The sequence below is a fragment of the Moschus berezovskii genome, chromosome 1, assembly GCF_049115385.1.
Source record: "Moschus berezovskii isolate FMDL1 chromosome 1, NW_MosBer_1.0, whole genome shotgun sequence".
NCBI classification, from domain to species: domain Eukaryota; kingdom Metazoa; phylum Chordata; class Mammalia; order Artiodactyla; family Moschidae; genus Moschus; species Moschus berezovskii.
Window position 1 is genome coordinate 55,156,812 of NC_142460.1, and position 20,241 is coordinate 55,177,052.

At 40.4% G+C, this 20,241-nt stretch overlaps 1 protein-coding gene across 1 annotated transcript in view; it reads left to right on the plus strand.

Annotated features, from left to right (window-relative positions):
- Window positions 1-5,173: 5,173 nt before the first annotated feature.
- Window positions 5,174-20,241, plus strand: part of CHMP2B (charged multivesicular body protein 2B) — a 35,143-nt gene continuing 20,075 nt past the window's right edge. The window contains exon 1 of the mRNA XM_055425979.2: window positions 5,174-5,357. Coding sequence (XP_055281954.1) covers window positions 5,324-5,357 — 34 coding nt within the window. The 5' untranslated portion in view covers window positions 5,174-5,323. The remainder of the gene's footprint in view (window positions 5,358-20,241) is intronic.

Consider the following 20,241-nt stretch of genomic DNA (forward strand, 5'->3'; position numbering starts at 1 on the left):
TCAGGGCAAAGTTTAGTTTATTTTTCAAAAAGGATAACACTGTTACATATTCCAAATAACACAAGAACACTTTGTGACTATAAAACCAATGATGTGCAGCCATACACATTTAGGGTACTCATTTAGCTTTTCATTGACTAAATGTCTGACTTGTCCAACTCATTTTTTATAGCAGATATTTTATAAAGCAAGATTTGACAAAGAGAAAAATGAGGTGAATTTCTATAATTATAAAAGCATGGAGGCAGAAATTATAGAGAATACTTGAAATTCTAATGCAAAAACATGGTGAACACGCCAAAATGTGGGGAAATGTTGCATTTGGTTTGCACACATTATTCGTTGCATAAATGTTGCATACATTGTTTGGCTTGAAATGGATATAAATGTGTTTGAGATAATGCCATTTGAGCGTTTCTCCTTTATTTAGTCAGATGGAATAAGTGATGCCTCTCTGTTTTGAATTTGGAGAAGCTGAGAGAGGGGGATCCATGTATAGATATTGAGCCCTGACAAGAGATGGAAGCCAGGAAGTGAAGGTAAAACAGGAGCCTTTTCCAACGTACCTTTCCTTGAAATCAAACCTTGGGTTCCTCTGTGAGCAAATGTGGGAAATAGCAACCTTAAACAGCCCACACTCTTTGCTGTCCTGTCCCCTGAATATATACAACCTACCTATTCACAGTCACATAGTAACTGACAAACAAGAGCCAGCATAATTGACTATGGAGCATGAACTCAGCAAAGGAGTCTGTCCCCACATATTCTGATTCAACACCTTGCTGGCTGTACAGCTTTGAAAAGCCTTTTGATTTCACTCTTAACTGTTATGTGTTTTAAGAAATAAGAGATTTTTGGATTTTGCCAACAACTTTTTCTGCCCTAAGTTTCTAAAGTACTTATAAGTGAATCAATACAAACATGAATGAATGTCTCCAGTGATGCATGAAAACTTTTATATTTAGGCTACAATTATCCATAATCAAGAATAGGATGGGAAGACTGAATAGGAATTTATATTTTTAAAAAACAATAAAACTTTTACTTGACTAAAATCTTGATGTAATTCAAAAACAGTAATATAATTAGAGGGAGTTCTATCAGAAATTCCATGTAGATTACAAATGGCATAATTTTAGGATCGCATGTAAATAATTAGGTTCCATGTGAGTGATGCACAATGAAGAGAAATGAATAGGAAAGCAACCTGGACGGTAAAAGTTTGGGCATATGATGAAATAACAGAAGTTTAATCTGTAGAACAGTTGTGTGTGTGTGTGTGTGTGCGTGCATGTGTGCACACGCACATTCACACTTGTATGTGTGGTCCAGACATAAGTATTGAGATTATGTTGATCTCCTTCTGAGAAATAGAATAGCATGCTCTGCTCTGATTCACATTTTGACAGGACCACACTGTCTCTATACTGATACAAAAGAAGAGTGAGGTGAAGATGAAAGCAGAGAAATACCAACTACATAGATGGTTATGATCTGGACGAAAATGAAGGTTACCTGAATCAGGATGATTAAAAAACCGTAAAATTTGATTATCCTCCTGGCTTTACCATATCTTTATTTTTTTAAATGTATTTATTTTAATTGGAGGCTAATTACTTTACAATATTGTATTGGCTTTGCCATACATTGACATGAATCCGCCCCGGGTGTACATGCGTTCCCCATCTTGAAGCCCCCTCCCACCTCCCTCCCCATATCATCCTTCTGGATGCACCAGCCCCGAGCATCGAACCTGGACTGGAGTTTCACATAAGATAATATACATGTTTCAATGCCATTCTCCCAAATCATCCCACCCTCGCCCTCTCCCAGAGTCCAAAAGACTGTTCTATATATCTGTGTCTCTTTTGCTGTCTCGTATACAGGGTTATCGTTACCATCTTTCTAAATTCCATATATATGCGTTAGTATACTGTATTGGTGTTTTTCTTTCTGGCTTACTTCACTCTGCATAATAGGCTCCAGTTTCATCCTCCTCATTAGAACTGATTCAAATGTATTTTTAATGACTGAGTAATACTCCATTGTGTATATGTACCAAAGCTTTCTTATCCATTTGTCTGCAGATGAACATCTAGGTTGCTTCCATATCTTTAAACATGAAGCCAATAAGATTTGATGGCATACTTGTAGGGAATGGAACACCCTATCCCAAAATATTTGGCCTGAGCTATATTTTATTCATTAAAGAATTTCAAAATTTAAAAGAAACTTAGAAACCTTCCAATCAAGCCTTTGATTCTTCAAAAGAATTCTTTCTACCACAACTTGCTTCTGCTTGAGCACTTCTGTGACAAAACGCTCACTATCTCATCCAGCAGGCATCCTGTTTTCGAAGAGTTCTGCTCTTTTCTTTATACTGAGCCAAAGCTTGTTCTGTGATGGACACGGTATGTAAGGTATGTGTCACTAGGAATATAACATATTTTTCAATGAATAATTTGGAAGACTAGTACTGGGTCATAATCACCATAGGATATTAAATCATTATTTCTTAAGATTTAAAAATAACATTAGAAAGTTTTCTCTGTCCACTGTGCTTATACGTGTTTCTTGTTGATTCAGTGATGAGATGTTGATTCAGTTGTATGTGATAATGTTGGTTTTAAAGAAATGAAAAATACCATAGTGTTCTACTTTATGACTCCTTGAAAGTGAAAGTCTTTCAGTCATGTCCCACTCTGCGACCCCATGGACTATGCAGTCCATGGAATTCTCCAGGCCAGAATACTGGGAGTGGGTAGACTTTCCTTTCTCCAGGGGATCTTCCTAACCCAGGAATCAAACCCAGATCTCCTGCATTGCAAGTGCTTCTTTACCAGTTGAGCCACAAGGCAAGCCAAAGAATACTGGAGTGGGTAGCCAATCTCTTCTCCAGTGGATCTTCCCGACCCAGGAATTGAACTGGGGTCTCCTGCATTGCAGGAGGATTCTTAACCAACTGAGCTATCAGGGAAGCCCCTATGACTCCTCGGTGTCCTAAATCTCAGTTATATTTAAGTGTACATGCCCTTCAATGAGGTGGTGGTGGTGGTTTAGTCTCTAAGTCGTGTCTGACTCTTGTAGCCCCATGGACTGTAGCCTGCCAGGCTCCTCTGTCCATGGGATTCTCCAGGCAAGAATACTGGAATGGGTTGCCATTTCATTCTCTGAGTGATCTATAAAATATAAGCAGGTACAGTTTGGTCACCAACTAATCAGAATAGATTCCAGTTTGCTTATCCAGCTATCAGCCTGCTTCAAACTAGGGGAGAATGATGCTATTCCAGTGCTGGATTTAAATACTACACATCTCTATTTTGTCTTTATTGTAATGAAGAAGCCCCATCTTGAGCTCCTGCTGTGCACTTTTGGAAGGTCTTCCATATGGTTGCTGCTAAGTATTTTGGCATTTTCCCAACTGTTACAATTGGGTCAGTGGGGGGGATTGTGTAGGAGTAATAAAACAAGGGTGACTGCAGCAGGGAAGAACAGGATCACTACACACATAACAGCTTATTGCCTCTCAGGCATTCAAGCACTACTCAATGCCATTCATTACAACAGGCAGCCAGGGTAAACTGCCTCTTTGCCATAGAGCTTACTCCAGGAAAGGCCAGGCCTTGGGCACAAAGACTGTGTCCTGCTTACCTTTTTTTAAATTTCTTTACTTTTTCAGCTTCTCACAATATCTTAAATAACTTGAGGAGTAAGATGATTATACTTTTCCTGAGAAAAGAAAGTTTTCCTGAGCAGATTCTTAGCTATATTTTAGTAGTTATGTCAGGAAGAACAGTTAGCCCTGAGGGCTTTGATGTCTCTAGAGGGGGATACATGAGGAGGGAAAATCTGACTACCTCAAATACTTAAAAATCCTTGAGACATAATTCATAAAACCAGAGGTGATTGATAATAGTGACACTGTTATTGAGGTGTCTTCCTATCAGAAATCACATCTTTGGAAAAAAGTACTATTATTTTCATCCTGTGGAAGGCAGTGTTGCTTAAAGCACTAATAGATTGGGAGAAAGAGTTCAATTTCTAAATAGCAAAGTTAAAATTATAAATAGCAAAGTAATATATTAAACAGAGATGTGTACAAATACAAACACACAGAGAGTGAAAGCAGGGGAAGGAGGGAGGGAGGGAGAGGGACACATACACACACAAAAATGAACAACGAATTTAAGACCTTGATCCAAACATAATATTTCCCATATTTATGCTTATACACAGAGGATTCTTTAAATAATTCATTATGCTTTTCCTTGTACATAATATATAGCTTTTGTTCCACAGTGAACACCAATATACAGGTATGTAACATTCTAATAGGTTCACAGTGTAGCCATAAATTTTTCTTGAGCAACTGCAAGAAACTGAGATACTAAAAAACAGAGTTGGAGACATTTAAACCGGTGTACAACAAATGTGTGTGGATTTCTTTTCTCTTGTTTCCAGTCAAGAGCACTAAATAAAAAACGTTGCATTAAGGAAGTTGCTCCCCACCCTTCTCCCGGCCACTTCCAAGCCTAGAAACCGGATCCCTGGAGACCCACACCAGGAGATAGGAGCCCCGGGCCCAGGGCCGCAGTGAGCGCCTTGAGTCCGGCAGGGGGCTGGGCGGGTGGGGGCGGGTGGGCGTCGGGGATACTGCTGACCAGTCACCATGGAAAACTCCCAAGACAAACACCACTAGGGCACGGACCTCAGCATGATCATCAGCCCCTGCACTTATGAAAGGCTTGATACATACAGCAAGGGGATGGTCATAAATCAACTGGTTCCAGGACGACCCACGCTTGTCCTAGGATTCTGGGGACCCCTACTTCCAGCTTCTTGGTGGGCACGGAGAGCGCTAAGGATCATCTCTGTCCGCATTCAGCACGGAACCGGGACCTAGAAGCCACCTGACCCCCCCCGCGATTCCCCCAGTACTGCTAGCACCGCTAGCGGCGCATCACTCCCGGCGCCGGGACCCCTGCAAGCTGGAGATTGGGCAGCCGCTGAAGTGAGGGCAGCGGCCGCGGCTTCAGGCGTCTCAGTGCGCACGCGCGCGCGTAGACGGCGCAGGCGCCGCCTAGAAGTGACTTCTCCAAAAAGTGTCTTAGTTCGCGGTCACCTGAGCTCCGGGCAACTCGGCTGCGGCAGGCTTCGCGGATACCCGCTGTCCGCGGGTCCTGACTGCAGGCCCCGCCCTCTTCAATTGCCCATCCGCTCCGCCATCCCGAACCCTTCTAGGGTCTGTGATATCCCTCCTTGTTCTTTCTCACGCGCGGGCCGGATCGGGCCGAGCCGGGCTGCCCGGGTGCGGTCCCTGACCATGGCGTCCCTCTTCAAGAAGAAAACCGTGGATGGTGAGTTCCGTGCCTGGCCGAAAAGGCCTAGCTCTGCGTTTCCCAGGCTCATTTGGGGGACTTCCGGCCTTGACTCTTGTTGCTGTCCCTGGGGGCGGGGCTGGATCAAGTGGCCCCACAGGTGACCGCCTTCGTGCGTCACTTTTCCGCTCCCCTGCCTCTTCGGACTCGCCCTTCCTCAGTCTCACCTGGGCAGTCTGGCTTCCTCTCTCTGATAACACAATCCTTAACAGCCCCGCCACGTCCCCAGGTTTCTCCTTCAACTGTATCCTGAGCATTTCCAGGAGGCAGGATGCGGTTGACCCTTGAGTACCATTAGACTTGGTGATTTGATGAATTTCTTGTTGGTTTCCTCTGAGCGTTTTACTGCTCCTTCAGTTTGGCGCTGTACTACTTGGGGGCATCCAAACCGGAAAACTGTGTTGACGTGGGGGGAGGGTGTAATAGGCTCCAGTTACCAAATGAACTTGGTCTGGACCAGCCTTGCCCTGGGAACACACCATCAACCGAGATGTGAAATAAATGCTTCTTGACTGACACCAGTAGAAAAATAAAAGAAATCCAAGGGAGGTACCTGGATTTCGTTTTCATAGTTGACTTCTGTCCCATATAAATATCTTGCTGTCTAAAGTAAGAAATGTGGTTTGTATTATCTTGCTAGAAGCTTACGTTTTAATATGCTTGCATTGCTTCAGACATTTAACTCAGTGTCATTTTAAGGGGAAAAAGTGAATACAGGAATATACAAATTGGTGTTTGTAAGCAATGGTTGTCATATATGCTCATATAGCTGTTTAATTAGCCTTGATATTTTAATTGACTTTACCAGGAATCAAATTCATTCAGGTTATTTAGAAATCGTGTTTCTCATTACATGTTGAGTCTAGGTTGTTGCTGATTCAATCAAAGAATCACTTCTTTGTAAGGGTCTAACTGCCACAAAAGCAGCAGTGGTAGCTAGACGTGATTGGTACAAACAGGGTGCTCAGTCCAGACGTGAGATAACTCCTTCATTCCTTTGTATTGACTGTTCCAGTGCTGTCACAATTATTTTATGGAGGATGACAGAGATAGCATCTTTACCCTCCGTACTACCTTTTACTTCAGCACATGTCTTTTTACCCCTAATTTGTCACACAACATAATACTGTGTGATACATAATAATAATTTTTGGTTATTCTGAGTGGGTGAAATTGATATTTATTAACTGAGAAATACCACTTACAATACTTGAAATAACTATCAAGTTTGGATAGGAAGTAATACAATTATGTGAAATGAGTTTTATGTGTATTTTACCTGAGAATGTTAATTTTTAACATGACACTTTATTTTTTCAGTGTTCAGTACCAACATTATGGTTTTCAGTTATTGTATAGTACTCCAGGGGGGAAAAAAAGGTTTGTTTTTTTTTATTGGTTGTTTAAGCCTCATAGAGTGAGAATTTACTAAACAGAGGGAAAGGGTTGCATTTCTTACTATGATATTGCAAATTAAATTTTTTAAATTAACATTAAAAGCCAAATGTCCTAGCTCTAATTGCTTGATGTCTGTCAAATTACAAAGACATAAAAATCAGTTCTATATTCTCAGTGCTGTGCTTCCTGGTGCTTTTGGCAATCCAGTGACTATTGCACTTGAAGTATAGAGCAGAAAAAAAAAAGACAATGAGGATGTGCAGTGAGGATGTTTAACTGTATACTTATTTGCAGCTGGGTTAATTCATCCAAGAAATGATGTTTTTGCTAAGTAGACTTACTTGTGAGAAAAAGATCTTAAGGACTTTTGGAAGGAACTATACTACTGACTTAAAGATCTGAGTGTGAAATTTCTGAATATAAATTTGGCCACTATGTACATTTTACTATAACCACCAAACTGCATGCTTGATGTTTTCTTAAATTATCATGTCAGTTCAGATCACTTAATGACATGTTAATTGTAGATCTGTATTTTTATTATTTTGATCTGGAGATTTGCCGATGCTTTTATTCTTTATTTTCTCAGGAAAAAAAAATGTTTTGTTTAAAAGGTGACAGCATTCATCTTAGCAGTAATGAGGCCATATATTTTGAAAGTGAACGTATTTTTATGTATTTCTGCCAGATCCTCAGACTCGTTGATTATTGATCATAAGATCTTTTACTGTATGCTGTCTTTCTACCTATTTCAGCAGTAATGAAATTCTGATATATAAGAAAAATATGTAACTGCTTATTGAACTGGAGAATAATTGAATCTTTCTTGTCTCTTTGGATTGGCTAGAAGAGTTGCATACTATATCATTAAAGAATACTGCATATGTAAATTAAAATGGGAGAAAACATTACAGCACTTATTACTATTCAGAGTTATGTTTAATTCATTTTTGACACAAAGATGAACAAGTCTCTGCAGTGTATACTTTGTTACAGAAATTAATGAGAATTGTAGCTCAGTGCTAAGGAAAAGAAAGGTTCTTTTGAATTTGAAATTACAATTGACTACTTGGTTTTCCTTTTACCAATTTATAAGATATATATATATATATATATATGTATACACACACATACATTATATAGGCCTTCCCCAGTAACTCAGTGGTAAAGAATCCGCCTTCAATGCAGAAGACTTAAGAGATGTGCATTCGATCCCTGGGTCGGGAAGATCCTCTGGAAGAGGTCATGGCAACCCACTCCGGTATTCTGGCCTGGAGAGACTTCATCAACAGAGGAGCCTGGTGGACTATGGCCCATAGGGTCATGCAGAGTCGGACACAACTGAAATGACTTGAAATGTATATATACACGCATATATGTTTTTGTTTTGTTTTCCTTTTGTATTTTTTCCCTAAGTGGACTAGTGGTGACCTATTTTTTGAATCTAGTTATGAACCTGTAAGTCAAGATGCCATGAGGACTTGTGAGTGCACAGCTAAATATGCCTGTTAAAAAGTGAAGCTCTTTAAGCACTATATACTTTTTGTCTGTTATCCTCAACAAAGACAAATTTGAGGTGCTAGTCTAAGCTAGTACACTGTGTTAGCACATTGTATCTGTATCTTATTTAATTCTTACAAAACCTATAAGTGCTATTGTCATCTCCATTTTATAGATGAGGAAACTGAGAAGCAAAGGACTAAGTAACTTGCCCAGGATCATTCAGCTACTAAGTGACAGAGTCATGGCCTCCTCTTTTGGGCATTATCATTGTTATTTGTTTCTTATCGAAAAACCTGTGGCACAATTTAATTTTGCTGTTCTTGCTAAGTACATGGAATTCTCAGCATTTGGTAGATACCACGTAAGGCATACCTTTGGTCTATGAGCCAAAATTTTCTTAGAGGAAATATTTTCCCTTAACCCAACGTTTTCTTAGGAAATATCCCAATCTCATTTTACTCTTCATATAAATCTCTCAAAGGAGTGGTGATGTCTCCTATCTCCACTTCTTTGCTTCTCTGACGTCCCCCCCCACCTACCATTGTACAGTAGTTAGATTTATATCTCATGTAATAAATGAGATCTTGCTAAGATCATCAGTGACTTCTAGATCACTGAATCCCATTTTTAGTGATCATCTCTTGGGCTATGTTTTGCATTTAATTTTGATAATTTCTTCCTTGAAATTCTCTTTTGGTTTGCATGACATAACACTGTCTTCCTTCTCCACAAATTCCTCTGACTGATCTTTTTCCTTTTATGTATTTCTTTTCTTTCTTCCTTCCTTTCTTATTTTAACCTTCCCTTTAAATGTTAGTGTTTTTCTTGGTTCCATCTTGGATTACCATTATTCTAACGGTACATTTTCTTCCTACATGATCTTATCTAAACTCTTATTTTGGTTATAACATAAGTGCTGATGGATCCCAATTGTGTATCTTTAGATATATTTTTCTGAGTTTCAGATCAGTGTATCTAATAGTTTGCTAAGTATGTCCACCTTGGTGTCTCAGAGTACCTCGTATTAAAAGAGGTCCCAAAAAGAAATCATCACCATCTCCTTCAAGTCAGTTCTTTCCCTGGGTTTTCATCTTCCAGTGTGTAGCAGTCCTTGATTTTGCCCTCCACTTTTAATTAATTACCAAGTCCTCCTTTTGTCTCTTAAATGTTTGTCACACGTGATCTTTCTGCGTTTCCTTCTTGTAGCTTCATAGCCTTTACATCATTCATCTGTAAAGTTGCCTATGTGATTGATACATATGAAATCCAAATCTTACTATGCTACTCCTCACTATCAGTCCATTCATTGAGTCTCTAGCACGAAAGAATCAAGAGAGTGCCACGCTTGGTCTGTTCCTTGTCTTCCTTACTAGCCATGTCATTTCACTAAGAACCCTTCTCATATTCATCTGTATACACCGTACTCTTTCTCAATCTGACGTATTTTTAGTTATGATAACTTTATGTGTTCAGTTCAGTTCAGTTCAGTTCAGTCGCTCAGTCGTGTCCGACTCTCCGCGACCCCATGAATCACAGCACGCCAGGCCTCCCTGTCCATCACCAACTCCCGGAGTACACTCAAACTCATGTCCACAGAGTCGGTGATGGCATCCAGCCATCTCATTCTCCGTCGTGTGTAGAATTCTCTTTTATTCTTCCTGTAGCTAATTTGAACTGTCTCAGGTTTTTTTCTTTCTCTAGAAATTCTTCTACACTGCCACCTCAGTTCAATTCAATTCAGTTGCTCAGTCGTGTCTGACTCTGCAACCCCATGAATCACAGCACGCCAGGCTTCCCTGTCCATCACCAACTGCCGGAGTTCACTCAAACTCATGTCAGTCGAGTCGGTGATGCCATCCACCATCTCATTCTCTGTCGTCCCCTTCTGCTCCCACCCCCAATCCCTCCCAGCATCAGAGTCTTTTCCAGTGAGTCAACTCGTCACATGAGGTGGCCAAAGTATTGCAGTTTCAGCTTCAATATCAGTCCTTCCAGTGAACGCCCAGGATTGATCTCCTTTAGGATGGACTGGTTGGATCTCCTTGCAGTCCAACGGACTTTCAAGAGTCTTCTCCAACACCACAGTTCAAAAGCATCAATTCTTTGGCGGTCAGCTTACTTCACAGTCCAACTCTCACATCCATACGTGACTACTGGAAAAACCATAGCCTTGACTAGATGGACCTTTGTTGACAAAGTGATGTCTCTGCTTTTTAATATGCTGTCTAGGTTGGTGATAACTTTCCTTCCAAGGAGTAAGCGTCTTTTAATTTCATGGCTGGAGTCAGCATCTGCAGTGATTTTTGAAGTCCAAAAAAATAAAGTCTGACACTGTTTCCTCGTCTATTTGCCATGAAGTGATGGGACCAGGTGCCATGATCTTCGTTTTCTGAATGTTGAGCTTCAAGCCAACCTTTTCACTCTCCTCTTTCACTTTCATCAAGAGGCTTTTGAGTTCCTCTTCACTTTCTGCCATAAGGGTGGTGTCATCTGCATATCTGAGGTTATTGATATTTCTCCCAGCAATCTTGATTCCAACTTGTGCTTCTTCCCGCCCAGAGTTCCTCATGATGTACTTGCATAGAAGTTACACAAGCAGGGTGACAATATACAACCTTGATGTACTCCTTTTCCTATTTGGAACCAGTCAGTTGTTCCATGTGCAGTTCTAACTGTTGCTTCCTGACCTGCATACAGGTTTCTCAAGAGGCAGGTCAGGTGGTCTGGTATTCCCATCTCTTTCATAATTCTCCACAGTTTATTGTGATGCACACAACCAAAGGCTTTGGCATAGTCAATGAAGCAGAAATAGATATTTTTCTGGAACTCTCTTGCAAACTATGTTAAATACCTCACTCCTTGTGCCCCCTCCCGCTTTTTTTTTTTTAACATCTTGATTTGTATCTTCCTGAATGAAAGTAGATCTTCATGCACTTCCAACGTTGGATTATACTTTTCTTAAGTTTTTCCACATTCCACATTTGGATGGTTGCAGAGAGTCTTCAGCATAAATGAGAATAACTCTATAGCAGTTTAGAATTTAGAGACTAAATGCCAAAATAGTGGCATTTACTAATCAAGAGTGGTGTTCCCAGTATCCAGAGCGTCCTATAGTCTACATCCATATTATCACCACCCACCTTGAACCTTAGTGCAAGTTTAGAGATAATTTGAGGAATGTTATTTATTGACAGTAGAGGAACAAAGCTTCTTGGGTTTTTCCTTATTGGGTGCTATTTATGTATGCTGGTTTTCCAGAGTTCAAAACTTGTGAAATTTTGACTAAGTTGGATAAATCTGTCAAGAGTCAGTTGTGATGCCATATTTTTGATAGCACAAGAGGGGATAGAATTTATCATCCACATAAATTAGATCCCCTTAGAATTATCCCTGCCTTCTTCAGATAAACTACAACATTCTCATGGTGCTGCCTGCAGTACCCAGATCTTTCTTTGCATGGTATGTATTCCCAGAATGATTATTATCCTGAATATTTTAAAACTCAAATTTTGCTTTCTGGTTGGTTCCTAAACTCTTGGCACACCAAAGAAAAATAATTGAATAAGGAATTCATGAACACGGTACTCTTCTGAGCATTTTTCTGAGTAAAAATATTGCAGCATTTTACTTATAGGAATGGAGACTGTTTATTTTCTTCTTCTTTTTTTTTTGAACTATTTCAGATCTAAAGAAAAGCTGAAATGACAGTATTCAGTGAATACCCATTTTCTCATTGCCTCAATGTACTGTTTATTTAAACATGATGCCACATTTGTTTTCTCTCCCTCCTCTATGTGTGTATGTCTTTATAAGTACATTTGTACACATATGTGGGTTTTTATTGTTGAATTTAGGGGAAGTTATAGACATGAAACTGACAGTCCAGCAGATATTTCCCAGAATAGGATATTCATCTGTATAAACACAATGCCATTATGACTCTCAAAAAATTTAATAGTGTACAGAAGTAAAAGTGTAAGTCTCTCAGTCGTGTCTGACTCTTTTCAACCCCATGGACTGTAGCCCACCTGGCTCCTCTGTCCATGGGATTCTTCAGGCAAGAATACTGGAGTGGGTTGCCATGTCCTCCTCCAGGGGATCTTCCCGACCCAGGGATTGAAACTGTGTCTCATGTCTCCTGCATTGGCAGGTGTGTTCTTTACCACTAGCGCCACCTGGGAACTCCCAGTAGCATTATTTAATATGAAGTGAAATTCCAAATTTCCTTAGTTGTCAGCCCACCCCTGCCCCCCAATTCATTACTGCTGTTTTTGTTGCTGTTGTTTGTGGGGGAAGTGATTACCTGGGTGATGAAAAGACTTCCCTACTTTTGTGGCATTTGAGAGAAAACCACAGTGTTGAGAAAGAAATAGTTATGTGATGATCGGGTACCTGAGCCTTCTAGGCATAGAGAACAGTAAAGTAGGAAGCCCTTTCAGAAGCCCAGGAGCAGATATTTCTGTTCGAAGTGTCTTTCCTTTATATTTCTCCATTCCAAACATGATACCAAAGGCTGGTATTTCTTTTCATGCTACCATTTTCTACCTTAAGTCCATCCATTTATCTGTGAGACTGTTCTTTCAAAGGATCTTTCACATTCCTTTACTTATCTAAGCTGAAAAATCCCCTTGGCAGTTTTCTGAAGCTATTATTGATGAGAATGCTAAAGGCTGTGTCTTTGAAACCCACATGAGACCCAAAGATCTGCTGACAGGTGACATCTTAAAACCTTCCTTAAATTCCTGAAAACACTGATATTTTAATAATCATGAACAAATTCATTTCAGTGAGTTCCTCAGGGCTTGAGTTACTTTTGAGACTTTCCTGGTGGGGGGAAAAAGCATTCCGTGTTGCTGCCTTTTATGCTGCCATAGAGCTAGACTCCTATTCTCTTCTTAGTGTTCCACCTCTTCCTTTCAGGTGAGTCCTGCTGAGGTTTCCAACTTCAACCTGGTTTTTAAGCAAATCCCTGGCTGTCTGGACCAAGTACAGAGTAAAGCTGTTGGCATAATTCTCTACTGTCCTTTTTGTTTCCCTTAGTTGTTTATTTTTTGTTTTTATTTTTTCTTTATCACGTATTAAAACTGGTTACTTAAGGTGATAGGTTTTCTCTTGGATTTCTGATATACCGTGTCCAAAGCCTGAGAAACAAGTTTGCTTTGCATATCAAATTCTGATTTCCTCTCACCCACGCTCTCACTGTCATTGTCCCTCTGCCTCTGTAAATTTGGTTTTCAAAGCCAGTATTATCTAGTTACTGACCTCGAATATTAATATTTCTTTCTTATCTCTTAACCTTTGAGTTTGTAGCATTTTTGCAGCTTTTTTTTTTTTCTCCTCATCAACCTAAGGAGATGGTATATCCCCACATGGCCAGTACCCCATTCCCCTTTATTGTTCATTGCGGAGCTCCACATGACAGCTTTAGCCGAGCTCACGCTCCCAGCTCTTCTGTTCATAGCCACGATCAGAGTTTATCTAATACTCCTTCACCCACTCTACCAGTGCCACAGTAGCCACTATTTCCTCTGATACTAGCTTGCAGAGCTTGCACGTAAAATACAAAGAGGACGCTTGCTTTCCTCTTGGATCTTGATCCCCAAAAGCCAGTTCATGGAGACGGTAAAGTGGGATATGGAAGCATTTTGTGCTCCTTTTCAATCCATTGATCGTTAGATTCAGGATAGGCAATACAGTTGCATAAATCAAAATGATTTTCCTCTGAAGAAATACATTCAAAAGCCGAGAATATGGTATATGTTAAATTAAAAAGTCCGTCATGACCTTACAGTAAAGTGGCAAACCCAGTGCATGGTAGAGCCGGTGCTGTCTAGGAGACCAGCTTAAACACAGCTGAGTGGTATAGTCTGTGAGTTGTGCCTTAGTGCTCCTGAGGCACAGTAATCCTGACTGCAAGCTTGAGCTCCCTCCATGATCTTAAAAGATAGGTGCTTGAAAGGATGAACAAAAAGAAAAAAGTGGGCTTTCCTGATAGTTCAATTAGTAAAAAAAAAAAAAAAAAAAAAAAATCTACCTGCAATGCAGGAGACCCTGGCTCAATTCCTGGATGGGGAAGATTCTCTGGAGAAGGGGTAGACTACCGCCTCCAGTATTCTTGGGCTTCCCTTGTGGCTCAGCAAGTAAAGAATCCACCTGCAATGCGGGAAACCTGGGATTGATCCCTAGGTTGGGAAGATCCCCTGGAGAAGGGAAAGACAACCCACTCCAGTATTCTGGCCTAGAGAATTTCTTGGACTGTGTAGTCCATGGGGTTGCAAAGAGTAGGACACGATTGAGCAACTTTCACTTTTCATATTTGCAGCTTGTAATTGCTTTTTGCTTTAATCCTCAGATGTGCAAACAGTATGGAAATGAACAGAGTCTAGAAATAACAGCTATGATTCAAGTTGGGGCTTGGCCTCAAATTCAGTAGAAAATTCTAGTGAGCTAGATCACATGGGTGTTGGGGTCCTTTGTGGACCAGAGACCTGGTGGTCCGGAGACGACAATAAGAGTGAAAGAGAGAAAGGCTGATACTCCCTAGTTTACGCAAAAAACCAATAAAGTCCTTGGCACAGGACTTGCATCTCCCATGAAGGCACTGGGCGCCCTTTCTAGGGGTAGTGAAGGCTCAGGGCGCCTTCTTGAGAGAGTCTTAGAAGCCCGGGCAGGAGAGTGGGCGAGACGGGTCTCAATGCTCCAGGGAATCAACCAAGGAGAGAGAAAGAGAGAGAGAGAGAGAGAAAGAAAGAAAGACACGGGGACCCAAGCTCTGATGGAGCAAAGGTGCTGTAATGATTTTTCTGTGAGTATATAAAGGCTGTGGTACAAGAAATTTCTTTCAACAGTGATAAAGATCAGAAAACCAAACGTACAGTAACCATTACCAAGGGAACCAGGGGTTAATAATGGTCACAAGGTCAGGAGACAATCCATATCTCAAGGAAAAGGGGGAAGAGACTAAGCAGTTTTGTCAAGAGAATGTTTACTAGAGGAAATCCAAGCCTGTCTCTCACATGACCCTGGTTTCTGGGAGAAGCTTGCTCACTCCACTTGAAAAGAAACAAAGGACGTGTGAGAAACAGCACGTAGGAATCCTCCTGTTAAACACTCCCTGACACATGGGAGACCCTTTTATATTTCACTTTTTATTTTTGGGCTCTCTTTTTCTTTTCTTCGGTAAGCAGATGGACCTTATTGACTGGGAACCAAAGAATGACCTTAGGTCTGTTTGTATCTTCTTAAGTCCAGAATTTCAGTCAGCGATCTTATGACTCTTATACATATGTGTTACTTTGTTCAAATAAGAAGAGCCTGAAAGGCTTTACTGCCCAGGGTGGAGCTGGCCTGAGTGGCCTTTCCTCAGTGTTGTGCTGGATGTGGCTGAGGAGAAGATGGTGGGTGGGGCCGCCCTGGGGTCCTTCTGACATGGCCAAGTGGTAACAGAGAGCACACCATAGGCACACCCATGCGTCTTCACAGTTTGGAAGTTCAGTACTCCATTTTTCCTTTGTAGAAAATATCAAATGTCATAAAATCTGTCATAGCTCAGATGTTGCCATTGTTAAATTATCAACCATCTTTCTTGATAACTAGTAGATTTTATTGTTAAAGTGTTAGCCATCTTTCTTGATAGCCAATCAATTTTATTACATATTTTTAAAGAACCTATTAAATTATGGCTGTAAGAGAAATCCTTTCACATTTTGGTATATATGTTTGCACTCCCTTAGAATACAGTTAACTAATATATTGGTATAGTTGTTGACATGAAACAAAATGGGAATACAAATAGATAAATAAATAAAATATACTTCTTGCTCTTAAAGAGCTTGTAATCCTAGGAAGTCAGAACTACTAAGAAATAAATTTAATGGGAAATAGACTTTGACTTCAGATCATTAAGAGTGTCTCCGAACCTTTCTCATGTTATTCCTTCTGAATTATTTGAAGACCAAATTATTAACTAGGAGCTTAGTACAGGAATTGTTTTTAAAGAAAAATTGTTTTATAGGATACACCCATTATGTCATATGAAAAAAATATTTTACTGTCTTTTCCCTCTTACCTTAATATTTTAAAGTGTTACAGTGTTGTTTTATACAATCTAGTGAATAACATTAGATGCTTTTGGATTATAGGTTAGAACTCTTTAAATATTAATAGGTCATTAACAGTAGGCTGTGAAATATGCAGTAGTTAATTTTCTTTATTTTTCCTTCTCTAATATACAGTGACAGTTATGGTACACACAGTTACATAAAATTAAGAAAAGTGAAGTCAAACAGTTTCAATTAAATTACGTTTTATTAATGTATCATGTCATTAGAGTATCATGTCATAATACTTGTATTTCAACAAAGATGGCTGTATCTGTTCTTTACTCTGATTCTCTGACACCAAGTGGGTGTCTCCAGCACTTCAGTTCAACCCTAACAACAACTGTTCGGAGTTAGTACAGACCCCGCAGGTTGAGGGCTCTGTCCACAAAACTGTCCTCATTTAAGAGGCCAATCACAAGTCTTAGATTGTCACCAGTACATCTGACTGACCAGCTATAAACACTAGTGTCACCACAACTCCCTCTTCAGGTTTGAAACATACTAGAACAACTCTCAGAGTTCTGAGAGTACATAGCATTACCAGTTTATTTATAAGACTACAACTCAGGAACAGCTAAATGGAAACAAGGTACTGTGGGGATGGGGTGAGGGGTGCTGCTCAGAATATCTATGCCCTCTCTGGACATGTTACCTTCCCAGAATAGCAGTATGTTCTCTAACCTGGAAAGTCTTCCAGTCTCTTTAGGAGGTTTTATAACCCAATCTCTGGCTCTGCTCCCCTCCCCTGAGGGATGGGGCTGAGAGGCCTCACCTTCTAATCAAGAATTTGGACTTTCTGGTACGCAGCCCCATCCTGAACTCTCCAGAGGTACACTTCCTTAGATCAAAAGACATTTCTATCACTCAGGAAATTCCAAGGGTTTTGGGAGCTCTGTGCCAGGAACTCAAGACAAAGACCAAACATAAATTTTTTCATTATATGACCTTAGTAATGAAAAAATGTATATTGATAGCATTCTAAATCTTTCTGGATTCAACAGTCAAGTCTTTCAGCAGTTTCTTTACACTGTGTCAATTACCTAGTCACAGTTCAACTTATCAATGTGGTGGCTTCTCTCTCAGCTCAGTACTTTTGTAACTTTAGAAGACCGTATCATTATCTTAATATTTCATCTTATCCTGGTTGAATTCAGAGAGTTTTTAGTGTACAAAAGGATTGTATTCCAAAAGTTCATTTGTAATACTATAGTTTTAAATTTAGGGCATATTTTCTGTTGAAATAGTAGGATAAGTGGTCAGTGTTTTCGTACCAATCCATTGTCTTGAGCAAGATAGGGAAACTGAGTCCAAAAAATGGAAATTGGGAGGGTTTTGCAAAAAAGCAAAATGGCTGTCTGAGGAGGCCTTACAAATAGCTGTGAAAAGAAGAGAAGCAAAAAGCAAAGGAGAAAAGGAAAGATATAAGCATCTGAATGCAGAGTTCCAAAGAAGAGCAAGGAGAGATAAGAAAGCCTTCCTCAGTGATCAATGCAAAGAAATAGAGGAAAACAACAGAATAGGCAAAACAAGAGATCTCCTCAAGAAAATTAGAGATTCCAAGGGAACATTTCATGCAAAGATGGGCTCGATAAAGGACAGAAATGGTATGGACCTAACAGAAGCAGAAGATATTAAGAAGAGGTGGCAAGAATACACAGAAGAACTATACAAAAAAGATCTTCATGACCAAGATAGTCACAATAACATGATCACTGAGCTAGAGCCAGACATCTTGGAATGTGAAGTCAAGTGGGCCTTAGAAAGCATCACTATGAACAAAGCTAGTGGAGGTGATGGAATTCCAGTTGAGCTATTTCAAATCCTGCAAGATGATGCTGTGAAAGTGCTGCACTCAATAGGCCAGCAAATTTGGAAAACTCAGCAGTGGCCACAGGACTGGAAAAGGTCAGTCTTCATTCCAATCCCAAAGAAAGGCAATGCCAAAAAATGCTCAAACTACCACACAGTTGCACTCATCTCACACGCTAGTAAAGTCATGCTCAAAATTCTCCAAGCCAGGCTTCATCAATATGTGAACCGTGAACTCCCAGATGTTCAAGCAGGTTTTAGAAAGGGCAGAGGCACCAGAGATCAAATTGCCAACATTGCTGGATCATGGAGAAAGCAAGAGAGTTCCAGAAAAACATCTATTTCTGCTTCATTGACTATGCCACAGCCTTTGACTGTGTGGATCACAATAAACTGTGGAGAATTCTGAAAGAGATGGGAATACCAGACCACCTGACCTGCCTCTTGAGAAACCTGTCTGCAGGTCAGGAAGCAACAGTCAGAACTGTACATGGAACAACAGACTGGTTCCAAATAGGAAAAGGAGTATGTCAAGGCTGTATATTGTCACCCTGCTTATTTAACTTCTATGCAGAGTACATCATGAGGAACGCTGGGCTGGCAGAAGCACAAGCTGGAATCAAGATTGCTGGGAGAAATATCAATAACCTCAGATATGCAGATGATACCACCCTTATGGCAGAAAGTGAAGAGGAACTCCAAAGCCTCTGATGAAAGTGAAAGAGGAGAGTGAAAAGGTTGGCTTGAAGCTCAACATTCAGAAAACAAAGATCATGGCATCTGATCCCATCACTTCATGGGAAATAGATGGAAAAACAGTAGAAACAGTGTCAGACTTTTTTTTGGGGGGCTGCAAAATCACTGTGGATGCTGATTGCAGCCATGAAATTAAAAGACGCTTACTCCTTGGAAGGAAAGTTATGACCAACCTAGATAGCATATTAAAAAGCAGAGACATTACTTTGCCAACAAAGCTCCATCTAGTCAAGGCTATGTTTTTTCGCGTGGTCATGTATGGATGTGAGAGTTGGACTGTGAAGAAAGCTGATCGCCGAAGAATTGATGCTTTTGAATTGTGGTGCTGGAGAAGACTCTTGAGAGTCCCTTGGACTGCAAGGAGATCCAACCAGTCCATTCTAAAGGAGATCAATCCTGGGTGTTCATTGGAAGGACTGATGCTAAAGCTGAAACTCCAATACTTTGGCCACCTCATGTGACGAGTTGACTCACTGGAAAAGCCTCTGATGCTGGGAAAGGTTGGGGGCGGGAGGAGAAAGGGACGACCGAGAATGAGATGGCTGGATGGCATCACCGACTCTGTGGACATGAGTTTGAGTGAACTCTGGGAGTTGGTGATGGACAGGGAGGCTTGGCGTGCTGTGATTCATGGGGTCGCGGAGAGTCGGACACAACTGAGCAACTGAACTGAACTGAAGTATTCAGGATAAAAAGGCTGATGACTGTTTTGAAAGATGGGGAAATGAGAGCTTCCTTTGTTTGCTCTTTTGTGTAGTGTCAGTCTATAGATTTCAAAGAAAAAATATCATGTGTGTAGACCTAATTAAATTATGTCCACCTAAAATTCATATGTAGAAGCCCCAACCCCTAATGTAACTGACTGTATTTGGAGACAGGGTCTTTACGGAGATATGAGGTTAAATTACTTCATAAGAGTGGAGGCCTAATTCAATAGGACCAGTGTCCTTATTAGAAGAAGAAACGATACCAGAAAAAAGGCCATGTGAGGACACAAGAAGATGACTATCTGCATGTCAAGGGAGAGGGCTCAGAAAAAAACAACCCTCCCAGCACCTTAATCTTGAACTTCTAGCCTTCAGAACTAGGAGAAAATAAAATTCTGTTGTTTCTGCCACCCAGTCTATGGTGTTTGTTATAATAGCCCTAGCAAACTAACCAGTCATGTTTTTTTAGAACAGGATCCCAGCCAGTGCTCCATGAAACATTTCTACCCAAGAATTGCTAATAGAGGTTTCTTTAAAAGGATTCCTGGTTTAATGACTTTGGAGAATAATCAACCACATACTCTTCCC